The sequence below is a fragment of the Saccopteryx bilineata genome, chromosome 6 (assembly GCF_036850765.1).
Source record: "Saccopteryx bilineata isolate mSacBil1 chromosome 6, mSacBil1_pri_phased_curated, whole genome shotgun sequence".
Classification (NCBI taxonomy): domain Eukaryota; kingdom Metazoa; phylum Chordata; class Mammalia; order Chiroptera; family Emballonuridae; genus Saccopteryx; species Saccopteryx bilineata.
The window spans coordinates 32,668,029-32,687,948 of record NC_089495.1 but is presented as its reverse complement, the minus strand read 5'-3'; the positions used below and the strand labels follow the sequence as shown (position 1 = coordinate 32,687,948).

Sequence of the window (19,920 nt, the reverse complement as noted above, 5' to 3'; positions counted from 1 at the left end):
CTCTCTCTCGTGGGCGTCTAGTGAGCCGGCCCTCTTTGCATGGTGCACACAGTCTTTTCTCCCCTAGAGAGTTTGTTTCTTCTGGGCGTCCACATGATGGCAGGCCAGTGACACACGATTTATTGACAGCTGCCTGCACAGGGCACTGAAGTCCCCTGTCCAGCCCGAGACTGGCGCGGGCACCCATCGGGCATTCGCTACTTCACGCTGGTTTCCTGCCATCCCAGCGCCTCACAGGAAGACAGAGGCCTCAGGCACTGCCCAGCACTGCAGCCCTGTCTCTCCGTCCTCTCCCTCCTTCAGAACCCCCGTTTCCTTCTAGCTGACTTCTTGGAAGCCTGTGACAAATGGATTGGGGATAGAAGTTAATGACAGCTAAAGGCTCTCTGGGTTTCTCTCTCCAGGGACTGGCGTTTCACCGAGGCAGTGAGGCCTAGCGCAGAGTCAGTGGGATTGGAACCCCAAGCTCCCTGTTCCTGCCAGTCTGTGCAGCGGCGCAGCACGGTGGTGGGTGGGCTGGGTCCCACCGAGCCAGCTCAACCTCTGTCTTCTCCTGTGAGGCGGCAGCGGCAGTCTTCACTGCCGGCTCGGAGGCTTTCCGAGAGGCCCCGGTGTGATCACGCGTTCGGAGTGCAAACGGAAAAAGACTGCGGGGAAGGCAGCTTACTCTCCCAGGGGGCACTGAGCCTTGCGGAGGGAGACTGTGTTATTTCGGCGGAGGGAGCCTGGAAGGAGGAGGCCTCTCTCCGCCCAGACGGGGACCTGGAGGTGAGCGCTTTCGCAGCCCAGGGTGAGGTCACCAGACCCCCAGGCGAGGGCAAGGCTCTCCTGAAGGGCGAAGGAGTGTGATGATGGGCCCTCTCCCACTCCTCCCCCCAACACCTCATTTATATCCGAGTTGCTCTCAGCTCCAGCCCCTGAGAAAGGCTGGAGCCGTCTGGCGCGCCTGCCACGCAGGGTTAGGTAAATAAGCCCGGGGCTCCCAGGGGACTGTGTCTGCTGCCTCCGCTGCCCTCCCCGCAGCAACCTCAGCAGATTTACGGCCTCCCGTCGCCGTCACTGAAGCATGTGCCACTTCACTTTCACTCCCGGGGACCACGGGGCGGGGTGGCGGTCCTAAAGACCCAGTTCTTCCGCTCCGAGGTCCAAGCCTGGAGATTGGAAACCAGGACTTGGCACCAGGCTTTACCAGGCAGAGCCCCCTTCCGGTTTCTCTGGCCCCCACTTCAGTCCCACCTGCTGTCCGAGGCTCTCAGAATCCCCAGCCTTCTAGGCGTCAGCTCCTGTTTTTACCTAGGATTGCACTAGGACAGGGGTCCCCAAACTACCGCCCCCCCGGGCCGCATGCGGCCCCCTGAGGCCATTTATCCGGCCCCCGCCGCACTTCCAGAAGGGGCACCTCTTTCACTGGTGGTCAGTGAGAGGAGCATAGTTCCCATTGAAATACTGGTCAGTTTGTTGATTTAAATTTACTTGTTCTTGATTTTAAATATTGTATTTGTTCCCATTTTGTTTTTTTTACTTTAAAATAAGGTATGTGCAGTGTGCATAGGGATTTGTTCATAGTTTTTTTTATAGTCTGGCCCTCCAACAGTCTGAGGGACAGTGAACTGGCCCCCTGTGTAAAAAGTTTGGGGACCCCTGCATTAGGGTCTGGGGTCAGTGTCCACGGAGGATGCCCGGGAAGTTCTGCTCTGCTTTTGGAATTGGCCATTAGGTTCACCAACCCATTCTTACTGAGCAGCCTACCAGGGCAGGCGCTGGAGGGATCAGGGGACTTGGGGGTTGCCTCTGTCCACAGGTGGGCTTGGGATGGGTGGAGAGCCAATACAAAGTCCCACACTCTGTTTACAGTCGTAATAAAAGGCTCCAGTGATCAGTTTCCTGAAGAGTCAGATCTAGGAGAGATTTTCCTTTTCTGCAGACAAAGAGAACTGTGTGAGTGATTCAGGCTTACTTACTGCCTTGGTTCTCAGGAAGCCGTGCAAAATCAGTGCTCAAGTGTAGTCCTTCTCTTAGCCTGGATATTTCACATATCTCCTCCATCTACTACATGTTTATGCATTTCTTGATGGAGAGAGCCTTCTTGAACACCCACTGTGTGCCTGGCACCATGCCAGATGCAGGGATGCAAGGATGCAAGGATGCAGGGATAAGTGATACAAAATAAGACAGGATGCTGGCCCTTCAAGAGCTCACAGTCACGTAGTAGATACCGCAAAGCAAGCAGTTATAAAACATCAAGTCAAGTGCTCTAATGCAGGGTGCACAGGCGCTTTGGGTGCATGTAGGAGACAGCGCCTAATCCGCTTAGGAGTGGAGTTTCCTTCAACTGTGAATTTTTAGGAGGCTTCCTAGACATTCCAAACCCCCAGATAGGTCAGGCCAGTTCTTGAGTGAGAAAGGCTCCGGATCAACAAGGTTGGCATGATATTGGAACCTCCAGAGAGGCAGAACAGAAATGAAGCCTGTCCGAGTAAGAACATTACTGTGTTTCACGATGTCGTATATGGAATAGCATTTTAAATATTTCATCTTTTATTTATTTATTTTTGATTGTTCATAAGGGGTGTTGACCTGTGTTGAGTTCTAGTAAACCGAACCCTGTTGCCAGTGAAGCGATTGGCTAATTGCGCCGGTGACTGACGTGCTAAATGAGTGTGGCTGGCGCAGCCCAGAGCCTAACTATGTGCCTCCCTGCCACTAGCTAGCTATTGATAGTTCACATATTTTATTTCGTGAGGTGGCAGGGCAGGCATTATAACTCTGATTTACAGATGAGAACTTCAGGGCCAGAGGGATAAAGTGCGAGTCACCCAGCCCATAAACAGAACTGAGGCCATACTTTGTATTTCCTGACTGGGCCAGAGTGCTTTTCTCTGCATGGCACCAAAGCCACCACCACCCAGCCATTGGCAGGAAACCCCCCTGCCTTGCTGTACCACTGCTGGCTGATGGGGAGGATTTCGCTGTGCCTTTGGAGTGTCATAAAAATCACTGATGATATGATAATGGAGCAGAATAAAATGAAGAAGGTAGAAAGGCGCCTCTCCCATCTCCCCCACCCAGTTCTAGGAGAGGGCAAGAAGGAGCTCTGTGTGTGGGAAGAGGCCTCCAGGAAGGCACCTGGGAGGCCCTTAGGTGGCTCTGCTCGGCCTGACCATCAGCTTTGGACAATAGGAAACTGAAGAATGCTTCTTTGAGCGGGTGTGATGATGCAACAGGCAACACACTTCCAGTTTTCATGTATGGGCATTGGGCAGTGTGGGAAAATCAAAACTCTTTTGAAATGAAAAACACAAGTTGAAAGTTGTATTTCGCCTTTTTTTTCATATTCAAGAGCCCTGGTTTCTAGAAGCTCTGTCATGTCCATAGCATGCTTAAAGAACCATTGCTTTAGAAATTTCTCTTCTACACACACACATTTTTGCCATTAGAAAAAAGGAGACTGGGCTTTGAAGTTCAAAGTTTTGACAATATGAAAAAGGGCAAAAACATCAACAAAAAACAACTGTACACAGCACTAAAATAGTAAGTGTTCAGGCTCTTCTGTGTGGTACCTTACACAGTCTGTGAACTGACTGGCTGTCATCCTCCAAAATTCCAGGTGTAGGTTAAAGTCTGTTGATGAGACTGAGACCTAATTTTTTCCTTTCCATCTGGGCCTTGGAAGGAGCCAGAAATGTACTGGGTTTAGGAACCTGGGGTCTTATTGACACCCACACTCCGTCTCTCTTTGAGACAGTTGTGTGTCCCCAGCATGGCCTAAGAGGCCTCTTTCCAAAGCAGTAAGCCGATCTGGAGTCGGGTGGGGAGTTGAGGATTGTGGGTGATCAGAGTCAATGGGAATCACCCAGAAACAGGCGAGGTCCTCCCTTGAATGGGTTCATGAGCTTCACTCCCTACTTGAGACTCCAGGACTGGTGGAGGTGCAGTCACCTGGATGGATTTCCAGAACTGTAATGGCGGACAGACTCAGGTTCTTCCACCACTTAGGGAAACTGCAGACATGAGCGAGAGGTCAGCCAAGCCTGGATTCGGTGGTGAGAGGATGTTATTTACTAACACAGCTCTTTCCAAGGAGTGAGTAAACAGACACATTTGGCTTGGGACTGAGGGCCTGGATGGATGTAGGAGAGAAAAGGACCCCCTACTAAACACATTTTTCTCTAAATGCCCCTTGAATTGATACACAGTTGCCCGGTCTCCTGCGGTCTATTCTCTGTGAGGAATGTCTTCCCCAGCTTTTCCGCTGCTGAGCACTACCAATTGTTTAGGGATTAACCCTTTGCCATCTGAACTCTTGCTTTATCTCTCTCTATCTCTTTCCCTCCATCTGCTCCTCTTGCTTTGGTGCACCTTTCGTTAGCCTAGAAAACACACAGAATTTGACCATCTGCAGGTGTGTTTTGTGTGCACAGTGGAGTCACAATCTCTGTATGGGCACGAGTGCTTTAAGAAAACAGTCTCGCTTCTTCACAAACTCAAGTAGCTTTACTTGGAATCTGTCCATCAAGAAATTTGGTCTGCAGAGTCCAAAGCAAGCTTCTCTGGAGCCTTACTAACAAGCCGGCTGGCAAGGCAGCGCCTCCTACAGTGTCTGCCTTGAGCAGTGAGGTCTATGGCCCATTTGCCTCACGGGGGGAGGGGGCACCACACTGCTCAGATACAGGCTTTTTAGCATCCTTTGCCTCCTTCCTCCCACGCTTCAGGGCACACGCAGCACAGAACCAGCATACTTCATGAACTGCTTGCTGTTGTCCTCTGTCCCCGGTGTCAGTCGTAGTCACAGCTAGAGATTTGAAACATTCAGAGAATTCCCAGGAACTCTGAGGTAGAGGGTGGCAGGGAGACTTCTGTTCTGGGGGGCTAGGCAAGAAGGCCCAGCTGTGTTTGTGCTAATAGTCTCCCCTTGCTTTCTGCCTTAATGGGAGCTCTCGGTTTTGACTTGAGGTTCCTGGGCCAGCTCTGAATGTAGCTAGCATGTGTGCCTGAGTGATGGATTTGATATTTACACACACCACGCTGATAAGTGCACATGTGTTTTTAATGTTTTGGCTTTCTACACCACAAACATGTCAATGTGGATATGCGTGCACACACAGACATGCTGTCGGGCTGGGACTTGAGTAGTGTTTTTTTTTCTTCTCCTTTCCTTTCTTTCTTTTCTTTTTTAAAACTGTCTTCGCAAAGCTAACACCTTTGCAAGCAGTATTTCCCGCCACACCGAGCGGCATTTACTCAGTGCCTCCAGTGTTGTTGGAGGGCCACCGTGGCTTGTCTCACCTGGAAAAGTGCTGCATTAAAAAACCAGCAAACAGCCCCCACCACACACGTTCCGCTGGTCTTTGCAGGAGCGGAGCCCGGCCGGCTGGGGATTTAAAAGCAGATCTCCGTTGCTTCTGCCTTCCTGAGCCCGGGTTTGTCGGGAAACGACTTGTCTTTGTATTGCAGCTACAGAGAACAAAACCGAGGAGGTGACCTGCTTGTCTGGTGGGCTGCTGTTTGAAATGAGGAAAAAGTGTAAAAAAAAAAAAATCTTCATTATCTCATGGATTTGCAAGTACTGTTAAATTCCTTGCTTCTCTGCGATCCGATGCAAGTTAATTACAGCGTTAAACATTCTTTTTATCCACCCCACCGTTCTATTTCCTCTTCCTTTTATTTTCCTATTTTCTCTCTCCCCCTCCTTCATCTTTTATTTCTTTATTTTTTGATTGTTTTTTAAGGGGTGTTGACCTGTGTTGAGTTCTAGTAAAGCGAACCCTGTTGCCAGTGAAGCGATTGGCTAATTGCGCCGGTGACTGACGTGCTAAATGAGTGCGGCTCGCTCAGCCCGGAGCTGATTGGCTGCGTGGGGGACTCAGAGGGCTTTGCAACAGGAGCACCGGGCACTCACGTCCTGCAGCCTCGGGAGTAGGTGCCGCGCGCCCGGGAGCCCGGGCAGCACTCAGGTCGCGCGCGCTCCCCTCCCCGCGGCAGGCCGAGGACCGCCACCCGCCGAGGACCGGGCCGGAGCGCGCGGCCGCGGACCCGGGCCGGGGTGGGGACGGCGCCTTTTGTCCCCCGGGACTCCTGGAAGTTTGCAGCGGGACGCGCGCGGAGAGGCGGCCGAGGCAGCCCCGACGTCGCGGGAGCGAGAGCGCGGAGCCAGCATGGGCAGCGGGCGCGGCGCAGGGGGCCGGTGCGGGGCCGCCGGGGGGGTGCTGCTGGCGCTGGCCGCCGGGCTGCTGGCCGCGGGCTCGGCCAGCGAGTACGACTACGTGAGCTTCCAGTCGGACATCGGCTCGTACCAGAGCGGGCGCTTCTACACCAAGCCGCCGCAGTGCGTGGACATCCCGGCGGACCTGCGGCTGTGCCACAACGTGGGCTACAAGAAGATGGTGCTGCCCAACCTGCTGGAGCACGAGACCATGGCCGAGGTGAAGCAGCAGGCCAGCAGCTGGGTGCCCCTGCTCAACAAGAACTGCCACATCGGCACCCAGGTCTTCCTGTGCTCGCTGTTCGCGCCCGTGTGCCTGGACCGGCCCATCTACCCGTGCCGCTGGCTCTGCGAGGCCGTGCGCGACTCGTGCGAGCCGGTCATGCAGTTCTTCGGCTTCTACTGGCCCGAGATGCTCAAGTGTGACAAATTCCCCGAGGGGGACGTCTGCATCGCCATGACCCCGCCCAATGCCACTGAAGCCTCCAAACCCCAAGGTAAGGCCACCCTCTCCGACGCCCGAGCGGCTGGGGACCCCGGGACCCGCCGGGTTGCAGCGGGGGCTGCGGGAAAGCCCCTACTACCCTGACCCTCGGCTGCCGCTCCCCGCTGGAGTTCGGACGTGCTCCCTAGAGATTGCCCTCAAGCTGTGCAGAATGAGTGTTCAAAGCTTTTAGTCCGTCCGAGGTGTTGCTGAACACTTCTCCCCACCCAGGTGCACGGCCCCGGGGCTTGCGGGGCAGCGGCGGCTGCACCTCGACCCTGCACAAACTCGGTCCCGCCCCTACAGCGGCTCTTCCTGGGGTCCAGTCTCGCTTTTCCACACCTGAAACAAAGCCGTAAACTCTGAGTAAAAGGAGAGCCCGTTTCTCCCCTGGGAGGAAACAGAGTACCCATCCAAGTGTTCTGGAATGCTCCAGGAGGAAAAAAACCAAAGCCCAAAGTGTAGAAACCTCAGAAAGGCGGATGCAGTTGTATTTTCATAGGTTCCATGAGAATTTAAAACAAATTAACAAACAACTCTTAACTGGCCATGCAGCTAAGTAGCCCAAGCTGCGGCTCTGTCTGAGAAAGCAAGTTTAGAAACTGGGGATTTGCGTTTCTCTATCCCTTTCACCTTTCAGGTAACTGCTTAGGGAGGATTGGGGGATGGAAGTCTCTCTATTCTTATTCTTGCATACCCCCTGCTTCTCTCATTTACACAAATCCTCAAGTAATTAGAAAGATAAAAATGTAATTAGTTCATTGTTCATCTCTCCTTGGGGAGTGGGGTTCTGCAAATTGAAGACTTTCCTAACTGTATCAGGGAAACAGCCTCAGGTTCCTAGAAGAACTCCCTCCCACTTAAAGGGCAGTTCTTGAGTTGGGGGAAAGAAATCCCTAAGAGGTAAGAAAACAAAACAAGCAAAAAACAACAAAACAACACAAAACAAAAAAACAAACCCTCAGCATGGTGCCTTGACTTTTATAGGAGTGAATTCAACCTTGAATTCTTTGAAAGCAGAGTTGAGACTCAAAGATGTAGAGATAGTCTGAGAAGGGGAGCCATATCCAGGTACAGTTAGCACGGGGGCAGGCACATCTGGAAGGCTTTTTGAGGAGGGGGCTTTGGGTGCTGACTGGCTGCTTGCTGAATTCACCCATCTTAATGTGATGCTAAAAAGAGATGTCCATTGAAGGGCTTGTTCCCCCAGAGCGAGGGTGGGGTAGGTATGGGAAAAGTTGCACCCTGAACTTTGAGTGCACTTGTTTATTCTAGGGAGGGAAAAGGTCAGTCTAATGTCATTGACATTGGGTGGTATGTGTCCCAGCAGTGTGGGCAAGGCAGCAGCAGCCTGCCTGCAGGGGCCAAGCCTGTGCACCTCTGCTGTCCGCTTCCTAGGTGTCTGCACAGGGTTAACCTTTGGGAAGCACAGCCCATTGAGAGCCAGAGCTGAGCGATTACCTAGAGCAAACAAAGCACTTTGTGTTCTTCCGTGTGGAGCCATCCCCTGCAGCCCACAGGATTTTCCTTCTCCCCTTCCTCCACCACCGCTGCGGGATTAGCCCAGTCCAACCCAGCCCAGCCTTCTCCCGAGAGGCCGCAGCCAGCTCTGGTTGGGCTGGGTCCATTTGTCTTTCTGGGACAGTTAGTCGATGGATATGGAGACCTTTGGGGAAACACCTTCTGAAAGGAAGATGAGGGGACTGGGTGCAGTGACTACTTTTGAAGGGGAAAGAACCCTCCCTGCTGAACCCCAAAGGGCAAGGGTGTCTTCTTGAGCCTTGTACTCCTTGGCTGCTGTGCCACTGGTCTGCTACCTCCTGTCTGGGCCTTTGTAACCTCCTCCTCTCTCCGTCACCCCAGGAGTGCCCAGGTGGTCACCCTCCCGAGACCAGCTGTTGAACAGAGAAGAGAAAAGCTGGGGCAGGACCAGTCAGGAGAGGGACTGGGGAACTGGTTCTCCCTCAGCATTTTTGGTGAGAGGCACTGCCTTGAAAAGGCATCCATTCCTCCCCAGGACTGCAGTCACTCAGTGGGAAGGAGACCCACATGACTTCCTCTGGGTCTGAATGGCCACTGACTGTCAGCTGAGTGTGGAGGTGGAAGGGCTCTGTGTGTGTGTGTGTGGGGGGGCAGGTTGAGATGGACTGCAATACGGGTCCTTAAAACCTTATGGCTGGGCCCCCCCAATAAGAACTGGTACTTTTGTATGACAATAAGCACACGTGATACTTTTATTCTTTATTTTACTCTTTAAAATTAAAATGAGTTTTCAAAGTAGCATCAGATCTCTGCATGATTTGGCTGGTTTCTGTTTACATAGGCACACACAGTTGTGGGGTATTGGGCTGCCCTTTGTGGCCGTGTGGTATTAAAGATAAACTCAATAATGAGAAATGTGGCAGAAGACACTTTCCCCCACAAAAGGCCATTGCCCAAGCTGCATCAAGCGTCTGTTACGGGAGAAGCAGTGATTCTTTTTCCAGGAAAAGTATTTCTAACGCTTCACTTACATTAGACCTGTGCCCCCTGGTAAGTCATTGTTCTCTCTCCTTACCAGGTTTGAGTGATTGAAGTTGTATGAACAAGCATGTACTTCTAGTTTAGTTTTGTTGTTGTTTAGGCATGTTGTATGTTAAATCAGCCTGGCTGTCACAGATTGCAGAGGCCACAGTGCCCTTATCATGCCCAAGAGCCTTCCACAGAGTTCCTTCTTCATGTATCCAGGAGCTGACCAGGGAGGACCTGCTGTGTGTGGGGGTGGGGTGGGGGGACTAAATGAGTAAAGAATGTGCTGTGTGCATGTGTGCGCATTGATTTTTAAAAATTCACTTAATCCTGATTCCAGTGTTAGACTTTCTCTTCTACTCTCCTTTAGATTTTTAAAAATTTATTCATTTTTAGAGAGAGGAGAAAGAGAGAGAGAGAGAGAGAGAGAGAGAGAGAGAGAGAGAAGGGGGGAGGAGCAGGAAGCATCAACTCCCATATGTGCTTGACCAGGCAAACCTGGGGTTTTGAACCAGCAACCTCAGTGTTCCAGGTCGACACTTTATCCGCTGCTCCACCACAGGTCAAGCTACTCTCCATTAAATATTTATAAAACACAAAACATTTTAGTTTTTGGTTCTTTGCTTTAAAGATTATTTTAAATACGCTGTAAAACAGAGCTAGCTTTAGTTCCACCTCTCAGAGAGCTGACTGGGTGGATCTGTCCTGCTGAGGCAGCCTTTGGGCCCAAGGGACCATCGGAGGGGGCACAGATGAACATAGCATCACACAGTCCTCCCTCCTCTGGGCCGGCCGCTGCTGTTCCGGTTGGCTGTAAGGAAAGCAGCACAGGGGAAAGCCACGCTGAGGACGCCCAGAGCTCACCTCCAGGAGCTCCTGCTGCCCTGAGAGGCACTGAAGGCCAAGGGTAACTGCTGGCACTGAGGGAAGTGCCTCTGTGGGGAACAGGGCCCTTGCTGGCCGCCAGTAGGATCAGGGACAGAGCTTGTAGATGAGATGATGTGAGTGTGCGGAGCAGATGGGAGACCTGGCGTTTATATTCGGATAGCCCTGGCCCTGCTACTTGTTGGGTCAAGGTTCTATATTCATAGAACCTTGCAATGTGATAGCTTCCACTTAAAAAAAACAACAACAACCTAAGCAAGGAAAACCCCAAAGCATGGTTGACTCTCCCACTGTAACTAACACAGCCCTTCCCGTTATTGTGAGACCCCTTTCTCTGTTTTTCTCCCCATGGAAGCAAGAACCATGTGTAAAACTCCAGGTAAGTTTTTCCCTTTGTTAGAAATACTACCAATCTCAAATTTGCTTTTGGGTAAAAAGCAAATTTCTAACATCTGGACCAAAAGATAGTCACTCAGTCTTTTGCTTGGAGTATGGCTGTAGTTCTTGCTGCACTGAGAATCTGGGCGATGTTTGGCCCTGGGTATAGAGTCAAGACGGGAGAGGAATCTGTCTTCAAGGTCTAAGGTATGTGGTCTCTGCTGGGCCATGTAGAGACCTTACTTGGAAGTGGGAGTTGGTAGCCAGCTCTGTACCAGCTGTGTCCTGGGAGCAGCACTGGCTTTGGAGGGCTGGGCAGCTCCCGGCGTATTCTCCATCTTGGGAGGCTTTGCCTGTCTCACTGAGCCACAAGGGATCTCACCGAGGAGGAGATGCTGTCCCCGAAGCTATGGAGAGGGAAGGGAAGGAGGAAGACCAGGAGCCTTGTATTTGCTCAGAGGCTGCTCACTACACCATCCTTTCTTTCTTTTTCTTTTTCCATCTTACTAAATTTTTTTGAAGATTTTATTTATTGATTTCAGAGAGAGGAGAGAGAGAGAGAGAAAGGTGGGGGTGGGGGCAGGAGGAGTGGGAGGTATCAGCTCTGCAGCTGCTTCTTGTAAGGGCAAGCCCAGGGTTTTGAATTAGCGACCTCAGCGTTCCAGGCTGATGCTTTATCTACTGCGCCACCACAGGTCAGGCAACATTTTTTCTTGAGGTGACTTTCCTGTAGCTCTGGCCTGGCTTGGCTTCCTCCAGTGCTGTGCCTAGGATGGAGTGGCCTTAGAACATGCTAATGTCTTCCTAGATCACAGATGAAACTCCAGGTTGTTTGAGAGATGGTGACAGTGATGGTGATGATGATGGAGGTAGAGGTGGAGGTGCAGGTGGCGTTGGGATGATGACGATGATGATGGTGGTGCTGGTGCTGGTGATAAGACACTGCATCCTTCTGGTGATGCTACTGTACCACTTTCTCCCTGTCCTGCCACAGAGACACTATCTCCCCGGGATCCGTCCAGCATCAGTAGCATTTTGGCTTGGAGGAGACCTCTGGGCCTGGCCTCAGATGCCTCTTGCCCTTGGGGCTTAGCTGCCTACCAGTGGCCCTCACTGCCATTTGGCAGCTCTTGCTAGCAGTAGCCGTTTGGAGAGGGGTGTTCAGGAACTGGGCTTAGACTTTGTGAGTCTGGCTGAGTTTTTTTTTTTTCCTTGACTCCCAGAGAGCCAGATTGATCTGCTGTCTCTATAGGAGTTTGGCAATGGGAAGGGGCACCAATCAAAGGAGGGATATTTAAAGGAGAGGGGAAAGAACAGGAAACAAACAACTGGAATAGATGTGTTTGGTTTAGAAGTCCACTTTTGCCAGTGACCCGCCGTACCTCATTAAGCCATGATTCATAAGACTTGACCCCACCCAGCCCCAGATATTGTTGCTCTAAATCAGGGGTCCCCAAACTACGGCCCACGGGCCGCATGCGGCCCCCTGAGGCCATTTATCCGTCCCCCGCCGCACTTCCGGAAGGGGCACCTCTTTCATTGGTGGTCAGTGAGAGGGGCACAGGATGCGGATGCTGTATGTGTACTGTATGTACCACAAAGCGCGGCATCGCTTACATACAGTACTACTTCCGGTGACGCTGTACACATGTGTCACAGCTCCAGAAGCACGTCATATCACTTGTTACGGCTAGCAGTGACAAATAAGAAACCGGCCATTGACCATCTCATTAGCCAAAAGCAGTCCCATAGTTCCCATTGAAATACTGGTCAGTTTGTTGATTTAAATTTACTTGTTCTTTATTTTAAATATTGTATTTGTTCCCGTTTTGTTTTTTTACTTTAAAATAAGATATGTGCAGTGTGCATAGGGAATTGTTCTTAGTTTTTTTTTATAGTCCGGCCCTCCAACGATCTGAGGGACAGTGAACTGGCCCCCTGTGTAAAAAGTTTGGGGACCCCTGCTCTAAATACTTGTGCTATATTCAACAGCTCTAGTCCCCAAACTTTGAAGAAACCATGTGTCTATTTATAGCTTTAAGTTCTGGGCTTTAAGGACTTTTTGTTTCTTGGGGTGCCCTTCAGAAATTCTGGAAGACCTTTAAATACTTTCATGCTGGTAGCAGGTTGATCTCTTCCCAGGGATGTCTCCTCTCTGCAGCCTCTACTAACCCCATAACTCACAGCTCCTTTTTCTCCTTTCCCTCCCTAGGCACCACTGTGTGTCCTCCGTGTGACAACGAGTTGAAATCGGAAGCCATAATTGAACATCTCTGTGCGAGCGAGTTTGGTAAGAAAGCATCCCTAGGCGCCTTGGGGAGGTTCGGCACTGCCCAGTTCCCCCTGGTCTGTGTCCCTGCTGAACAGAGCCTCCTGTCGATGCATCTTCTGGGGGCTTTATATCCTCTACCTCTACCTTCCCGAATGGCTGCTTTTCTTAGGCAGATGGAAAACAAGACTGGATGGGGAACTGGCCGATTTTTATTAAACTTTGCTTTGGTCTTTCTTTCTGTGTGGGAGGTCACTGGGCAGCTTTTTGAAGACCTCCTCTAAGCGTGAGGCTGGTAGTCCTGGGGACAGGTGGACAGGAGCGAGAGGAAAGCACCACTCCTCGGACGTGACCAGGATTACAGCAGGCGGCTTGGGCCGGCCTTCTCTGTACTGGCTCTTTCTCTGTCCACCCCTAGATGTCAGCACCACTCTGCCTAGGATCTGAAGTGGCTGACAGTGGGGTTGCCTTCTCGGGGAGGTGAGAGTCCAAAGGCATTCAGACAAGGGGCCCCTACCAGGTCCTTCCTGGCAAAGAAAATAGACATCCACACAGTGTTGGAATTTTTCTCCCCTTTTCCCAAATCACTCCGGTTAAAAGGGAGTTTCTAATCAACACAGGAGAAAGGCTGGATGTAGCCTGGGCAGCCAGTGTCATGTGGCCTTTCAGGGATGGTCCCTTGTTGTCTGCCCCATGGAAGACCCATGCCCCAGACAGCCCGAGAGTCTCTCCTCTGGGGAAAGTAAATGGTAACTGCTTTGAAGGGTCACCTCCATCATACCTGCCTCTGTTTATATGGATGCTGAGAATGGGTTGGCCAAGCCTGCTCAGGGAATGTATCCCTGAGGCTGGATTTTGTACAAAATTCTTACCAGGAAAAGCAGAATGGTAGGTCATACGAGTCTTTACGTTCATTTAGAGCTACCTACTCTGTGTTTTCGTTCACTAAACTTCATAAAGTACACAGCAGGGCCGTGTGCTGGCAGAGTGCCACGTCTGAATGAGCCGCACACATATGTGCGTGCGCACATGAGTTGAAGGAGGTTGTACACATGACAGGTTTGCTCTCGGGGTATTTGCCACCGTGACTGAAGACGAGCTGGAGAGTTCGGACCCTTTGCCACCGACAGCTTCTTGAGAACGGATGCGTTTGGTGGGCTCTGTTTGTGCTCTGGGAGCCTCTGCCTGCCTCCTTCGTTCATGGGGGAGCCCAGCAGGACCTCCGAGGGGATCTGGTCTGCTCTGCATCTTGCTGCTTGTGTTTGTCACGTACTTTTCCTTGTTGTCATTTTAAACGAACTCAAATAAAATTGTTGTGGAGGGCTCTGGTTACCCTGACCCTGGTGACCTTTGCTTCTCAGGCTGAGCCTGGCGGGCCTCCCGCCGTAAAGCCTGGGGCACACAGCCCGCACCGCCTCAGCAACAAGCTTTCTTCCACGAATAGGGTTGAGATTTCTTCCCAAAGATGCCTTTGGATGTGAAGGACAAGGACATAAATTCTCAGATATTCTAATGAGAAGCTTTTTTTACTGCGTGGCTGGGGCAGGAGAATCTGCTCAGGTATGGTTGTGTTTCCAAAGGATCCTTGGGAAGAATAACTAAGGATAATCTTGTTGATTTCATTGCTCCTCTTCAGACATTGTAAATCACCATCCTTTTAGAAATGCCGCCCCCCCCCCCCCGACCTATTAAACTCTGAAAAGTAATATATTAGCCGATGTGTATGCTCATATGCCTTCTCTCAGGCTCAGCTCCTGAGGGCAGTGTGCTGGAAAACTCTGGAATTGAGTGTGTGGAGGTGCCTGTCAGGTGATGAATTCCTATCATGGAGCTCAAACCCAGTGCATCTGTCTAGTTATTCATTGACTTATGTATCTATTCATTCAGTGTTTCTTGAGTGCAAAGGACTGTGCTAGACATCATATCCAAAAATACTTACCTAGAGTAAATTAAAATTTAATTAAAAAAAAAAAGTAAAATCCTGACCAAACACTAATCCTTGATTTCCTAGAAACTGGATTCATTTTATAACTTGCCGGCTGAAGAGAGGCTGGTGGGAACTCAAGGCCAAAGTTAATGCCAAGGAGCTGTAAGAAGAGAACCCATGGTTATTAATTCCGATTGTTGTCTGGAACATGCCAACCTGAACTTGACCTCAGGTCTCCTCTAATCTCCCCCTGCTGCCCACCAGCATTCTGGGAGCAGGAGCCTATGGTCACTGGTTAAACTGGAGACACTCCCTAGACCTGAGCTGAAGAAGCAAGCCTTCGGAAAGAATTTGAATGGGGAAGGTTGACCTTATGATGTAGGGTCACCGTCTAGGTGCTCAGGTCACTCACCTGGGGCTGGATGTCTTTTCCCCACTACAGTAGGTGCCTCCTGAGTCAGCAAGCGTCTGCTCATGGCTTACAGGAGGGAGGGCCATCTCTTATTTTAGTTACCATCCAGGTCTTGGTGAATCTGAGTGACCAGCTGTTTGGGACTATGTTCTTTTAGGTCTGAGATTATTTTCTTTTTGGGTTCATAGAACTTTTGACTTCTTCCTGGACCCTACAGGTCATCCTATCAGGTTCACTTATTTCATAAATAAGGAATCTGACTTTTCCAACTGGAGTTCTTTTACTCTCTGTCTTGCTGCCTTTCCCGTAAGAGAAGACAACCAGCCGTTGAACTTTGCCATGAAAGCATTTATCAATCCAGCACAGATACGGTGTTTGATGCTTCTTTAATCTAAATGCAGGAGAAAGTTCGTGGTTTTTTTTTTTTTTTGTCATATTCTTCTAAGACAATAAATGGGGGTTCCCCCTCTCTGCAGGGGCTGAGCTTAGCTCTGTCCCCAGCACCCTGGAGAAGGTGGCTTTGTTGAGGTACTTATGTACCATCTTCGTACATTTCAAGTAAATTAAGCAGTCAGCTACAGCATTAGGATTCAGTCAGGAAACAGAAATTCGGCATGTAAGCTGACACAACAGAAAAGAAAAATAACATCTTACTCCCTCCTTCAGGGATCAAACTTTGCCTTAAGTGGTCCTGACATACCCTTTGGGAAGACATCGGGTTGTTGGAGGGCTCACTGATCTCCCGGGAGAAGGGGTGCGTTCATTCTGAGCTAGCACGCACACCTGCCCTGCTGTCAGCTCATCCTCGGACCCCTGCACACCCAACCTATGGCCTCCTCCTTGGGCAGTGCATTTCTAACTCCGCCGGGTCTGCCTGGCCACTGTCTCTCCAGCCCTGCACGGCACCCCGCCAGTTCAGAACGCATTTTCCCCCAGCAGGGAAAAGCATCAGCAGAAACACCTGTGAGCTGATGCTCAGGAATGCAACTGAATCAGCCTGGATCAAGCACCAGATGTGGAAAAGCCAAAAGTTAGATGGTGCAAAGTCTCTGAATTGGACATGGTGGCCAGCCTGCTGGCTGTGCTTAACTTAGGACATACCGATCTGCTTTTTGTCCTCTCTGCTTTTTGAATGACACCAGGGTGCCGCTCTCTTCTCTTAAACAGACCAACGTGTTTGCAAGCCGCCATACTAACAATCCTGCTGTTAACAACTCAGTACCCGTACCTGTCTTCAGGTGAACTTATCCTCGGGATGTGAGGATCTGATTCCTAATGGCTGTGAGGTTAGGACTCCACCTCTGGCCACTATCTGTAGCTTCTCCAGTATCTGCAAACACCCGTAAGCTCTTTTGGTAGAAATGTGCATGACCAGATATATTTCTGCTAAGATAGTTTAGAACTTTCTCTTGTACTGGCTTCTCCTGTTTTTTGAGCTTGAGGGTTCAGTTGATGTTTTTAGCCCAATATTTGCTCACTGTGGAAAAAGATTTCTTTGCCCCCAGAAATTTTCCTTGCCTTCTGGAAGGATTTCCACCCCCCTCCCCATTTATATGTTTCCTCATAAAGAGTAAAACCGTACTTGGTAACGCTAAAATGAGTCATATGGGAAAGAAAAAAAATCAGCGCTCACAGGTAGTGTTGGGGAAGATTTTCTAGAAGAAATGTTTTTGGAGGCTCCTGCACCTTTGCTAATTTGTTCTCACTCCACTTTCAAGGTGTCTTGGCTGTGCTGCTGTTTGGAGGCACAGTATTTTCCTCTGAAGGACAGTTTGATCTGTTGCAAAGAGTAGGTTCAGCCTTTCCAAACCAAGCCCTGAGCTTCCTCCCACAGAAGAAGAAATGCTGCCAGCACAGTAATTGCAACATCTGTAAGCTGCTTGAGAGCAGGGTCTGTATCTTGAACCCTGTTTTACCTAATGTAAGATGCCCATTAATTGTGAGACACACTATTTGTTTTGTACCACTGACAGCAAGAACATACTCAGTGTTCAAATGTAGCAATGATCTGTGAACAAAACAAGGTCGGCTTGTGTTGAAACAGCCTCTGGCACAGTGTCTTGGACATGGAGACACACATAAAAGAAATGTTTGTCAGATGAGAATATGAATGACAGGAGATGGCAGGGATTTGGATATTGAACTTCCTTTATATATATATATATATATATGTATAAAAGGAAAAGGCTCCTTGCCAAGTGAATATGTGCCACTTGTTTATTACGTTCAAGGAATAATTACATGCCCTGTTTTGGGTGACTGAGCACACGTGTAAAAGAAAAAAAAAGCCCTAACATTCAGAAACCTAGTTCAGTCGAAGTAAAACTAAATAGACAGGGGAGAAGGAACTGTCACCGCAGGGTAACAGTTGTCACTGGCGAGCTCTAAAATCCACATTCCACCCGCAGCTCTGTAAGTGCTCGGAAGGAGTTATGGCATCTCCTGGGAGGGAGAACGTGGGGCTGGGCACTGGAAGTGTAACTGCCAGCTCACAGCCTGAGTGCCAGTCTGTGCTTCCTGTGCATGGGGCCAGGTTGGACAGGGCGCCCACTGTAGCTGAACCAGGAGCCATCAAGCCTTCCAGGTGGCCGGGCGAGTGGTAATGTCATTCCTGGCTCACCCGCAGTGTCACATAGGAAAGTTCCTGACTAGACCCCAAACCTGGGGTTCTGGCTAGAGGAGTCAGATCTTGGGCAGTTTGTATTGAGGTCGTATCAGCAGCCCTTTATATTCCGAAGTCAGAAGAGCTGCGGGGAAGCCGGGGGAAGCCGTGTTCCCCGCTCTGGCGAGCGGGGTACGTTTTGCCTCTTTCTCTAATTCCTTCTTGGCTCTACATGTGGCAGGAAGACACTTAGAGAAAGCGAAGTTCAACAAGAAGCTCTTATCTTTAGTAGCGTCTTTGAATGTTTGAAAGTGTATCTAAGTATGGAAAGTACACAGAAACCTGAGCCAGGGATAGGGCACGGGTTCTCTGGAACTGAGTTCAGTCCTCCTCCGATCTCTATATGAATACAACACTGGACCAATCTCTTGACCTCGCCAGCCCTCAGTTTCCTTCTACGAAATGACGACTGGTAGCCAGGTACAGGTGCCGGTGACGAGTAGATGAGATGGTGTGTGAGCAGCCTGCCCTGGGCCCTGCAGATGGGCCACACTCGCTGAACATTCCTTCTGGTGCTCTGCAGGGACAGCAGTAACCCAGCGACCTGTCGGGGCAGACGAGGCCTCTCCTTCATGACTCACCGGAGAAGTGAGAGGTGCATCTCTGCTCTGCGCTTATGTATTGAAATCTTTCTAGAACCGAACTCTGTTCTGAACCCTTTCCCTTCCTTGCATCACGCTGGAATGGCCGCTTTTCTTTGTCTCGAGACAGATCTAGGTACGGGCATGGCCGGCTCAGGCTTGGCAGACATGTGACTTCCCTCTCTTCGTGGGTAAGTCCGGTTCTGACTAGGTTGCTTTTTGGGGCCATCAGTTGCCATACAGTGCGGTTTGGGAGTCCTTTGTTGTCCCCTGTAATTCTCTGTGTGAGTCGCCCTGCCCCCCCACCCCCGCCTAGCCTTCATCTTTTAAAAAAACTTTATTGTGGTAAAATATACATAATCTAAAATTTACCATTTTAACCATTTTTAAGTATATGGTTTGGCGGCATTAAGCACATTCACATTGTTGTCAACCATCACCACCATCCAACTTGGGGTATTTTCCATCATTGCAAATTGAAACTCTGCATCCAAACACTCGCTGCCCGTGCTCCCCTGCCTTCCCCCTTAGGAACCCCCACTCGACTTCCAGTCTCTATGACTTTGTTCTAGGTACCGCATGTTAAGTGGAATCCTACAGCATCGGTCCTTTTGTGTCTGGCTTATTTCACTCAACAAAACGTCCTCTTTATCATTTGATGTATATATAAACTATCATGGAGAAGGGGAGCAAGGAGGATTTGCCCTCAAGTTCACCCCTGTTCTCCGGAGCTCTTCCGGGAGTGGTTGGAGAAAGAGAGGTAAAGGCTGAGATTGGGCCGGGTGCCTGTGCACAGCCCACACAAGTGGCCCGGTTCTCTGAGCGTTGTCCTGCTCTCCTGTACCCCTTTGTCATTCTGGAGACAGACTGCGCATGGTCGGACCTCGGATCGGCCAGGTCAGGGCTCTCATCCTAGGGACTGGGGGAAGTAGGCTCGGCTGGAGGGGTGAGTCCCTGGATGGCCCAAGGCCCGTCTGCCTGGCATCCCATCCCGGTTTGGTTCCCGACAGCGCTTACCTGGGTAGCCAGTCCAGATTCCACCCCCTTCCTCCTTCGTGTTCCCTCATGCCCGCCACACTCCCGTCCTGCCGGGAATGGTTAGGGGAGGCTTTCTCAAATGGGGGCGTAGGCGGCTCCTTCACTACCGTCAGAGTTTGTGGGCTGTAAATGGACTGATATCTGTGCCTGACCCGTAGAAAGAACTCAGCCATTGTTGATTCCTTTCTTCGTGGAGAGAAGCAGGCAGTGTAGTAGAGTAGAAAGAACGTAAGCTTCGGGCCAGAGAGGCTTGGATTAAATCCCACCCTGATAAACTCAACAACCATGAGGAAGTCTCTAAACTTCCCTGAGTCTCTCTCCTCACTTGCAAAATGTGGATGGCGATTCCTGCATTACTGTGGGGAGAACGGAATTAGTCAAGTATGTACAGTTTCTAGAATATGGTGGATGTTCCATCCATAATAATTATCTCTTATTCAAAAGGATTGTCTCAGGAGGGAAATTAGCCTAGGTAGGAGGATCCTAGCACTAATGAAATTGTGTGGTTTGGCAAAAAAGTTTTAGGAAATGGAATGGAATGTCCTGATTAATTCTCTGGTTAACAGAGAATTAA

At 50.3% G+C, this 19,920-nt stretch overlaps 1 protein-coding gene across 1 annotated transcript in view; it reads left to right on the top strand.

Moving 5' to 3' along the window:
* The first annotated feature begins 5,874 nt into the window (after positions 1–5,874).
* Positions 5,875–19,920, top strand: part of SFRP1 (secreted frizzled related protein 1) — a 42,336-nt gene continuing 28,290 nt past the window's right edge. Inside the window, exons 1-2 of the mRNA XM_066235412.1 lie at positions 5,875–6,699; positions 12,670–12,747. Coding sequence (XP_066091509.1) covers positions 6,156–6,699; positions 12,670–12,747 — 622 coding nt within the window. The 5' untranslated portion in view covers positions 5,875–6,155. The remainder of the gene's footprint in view (positions 6,700–12,669; positions 12,748–19,920) is intronic.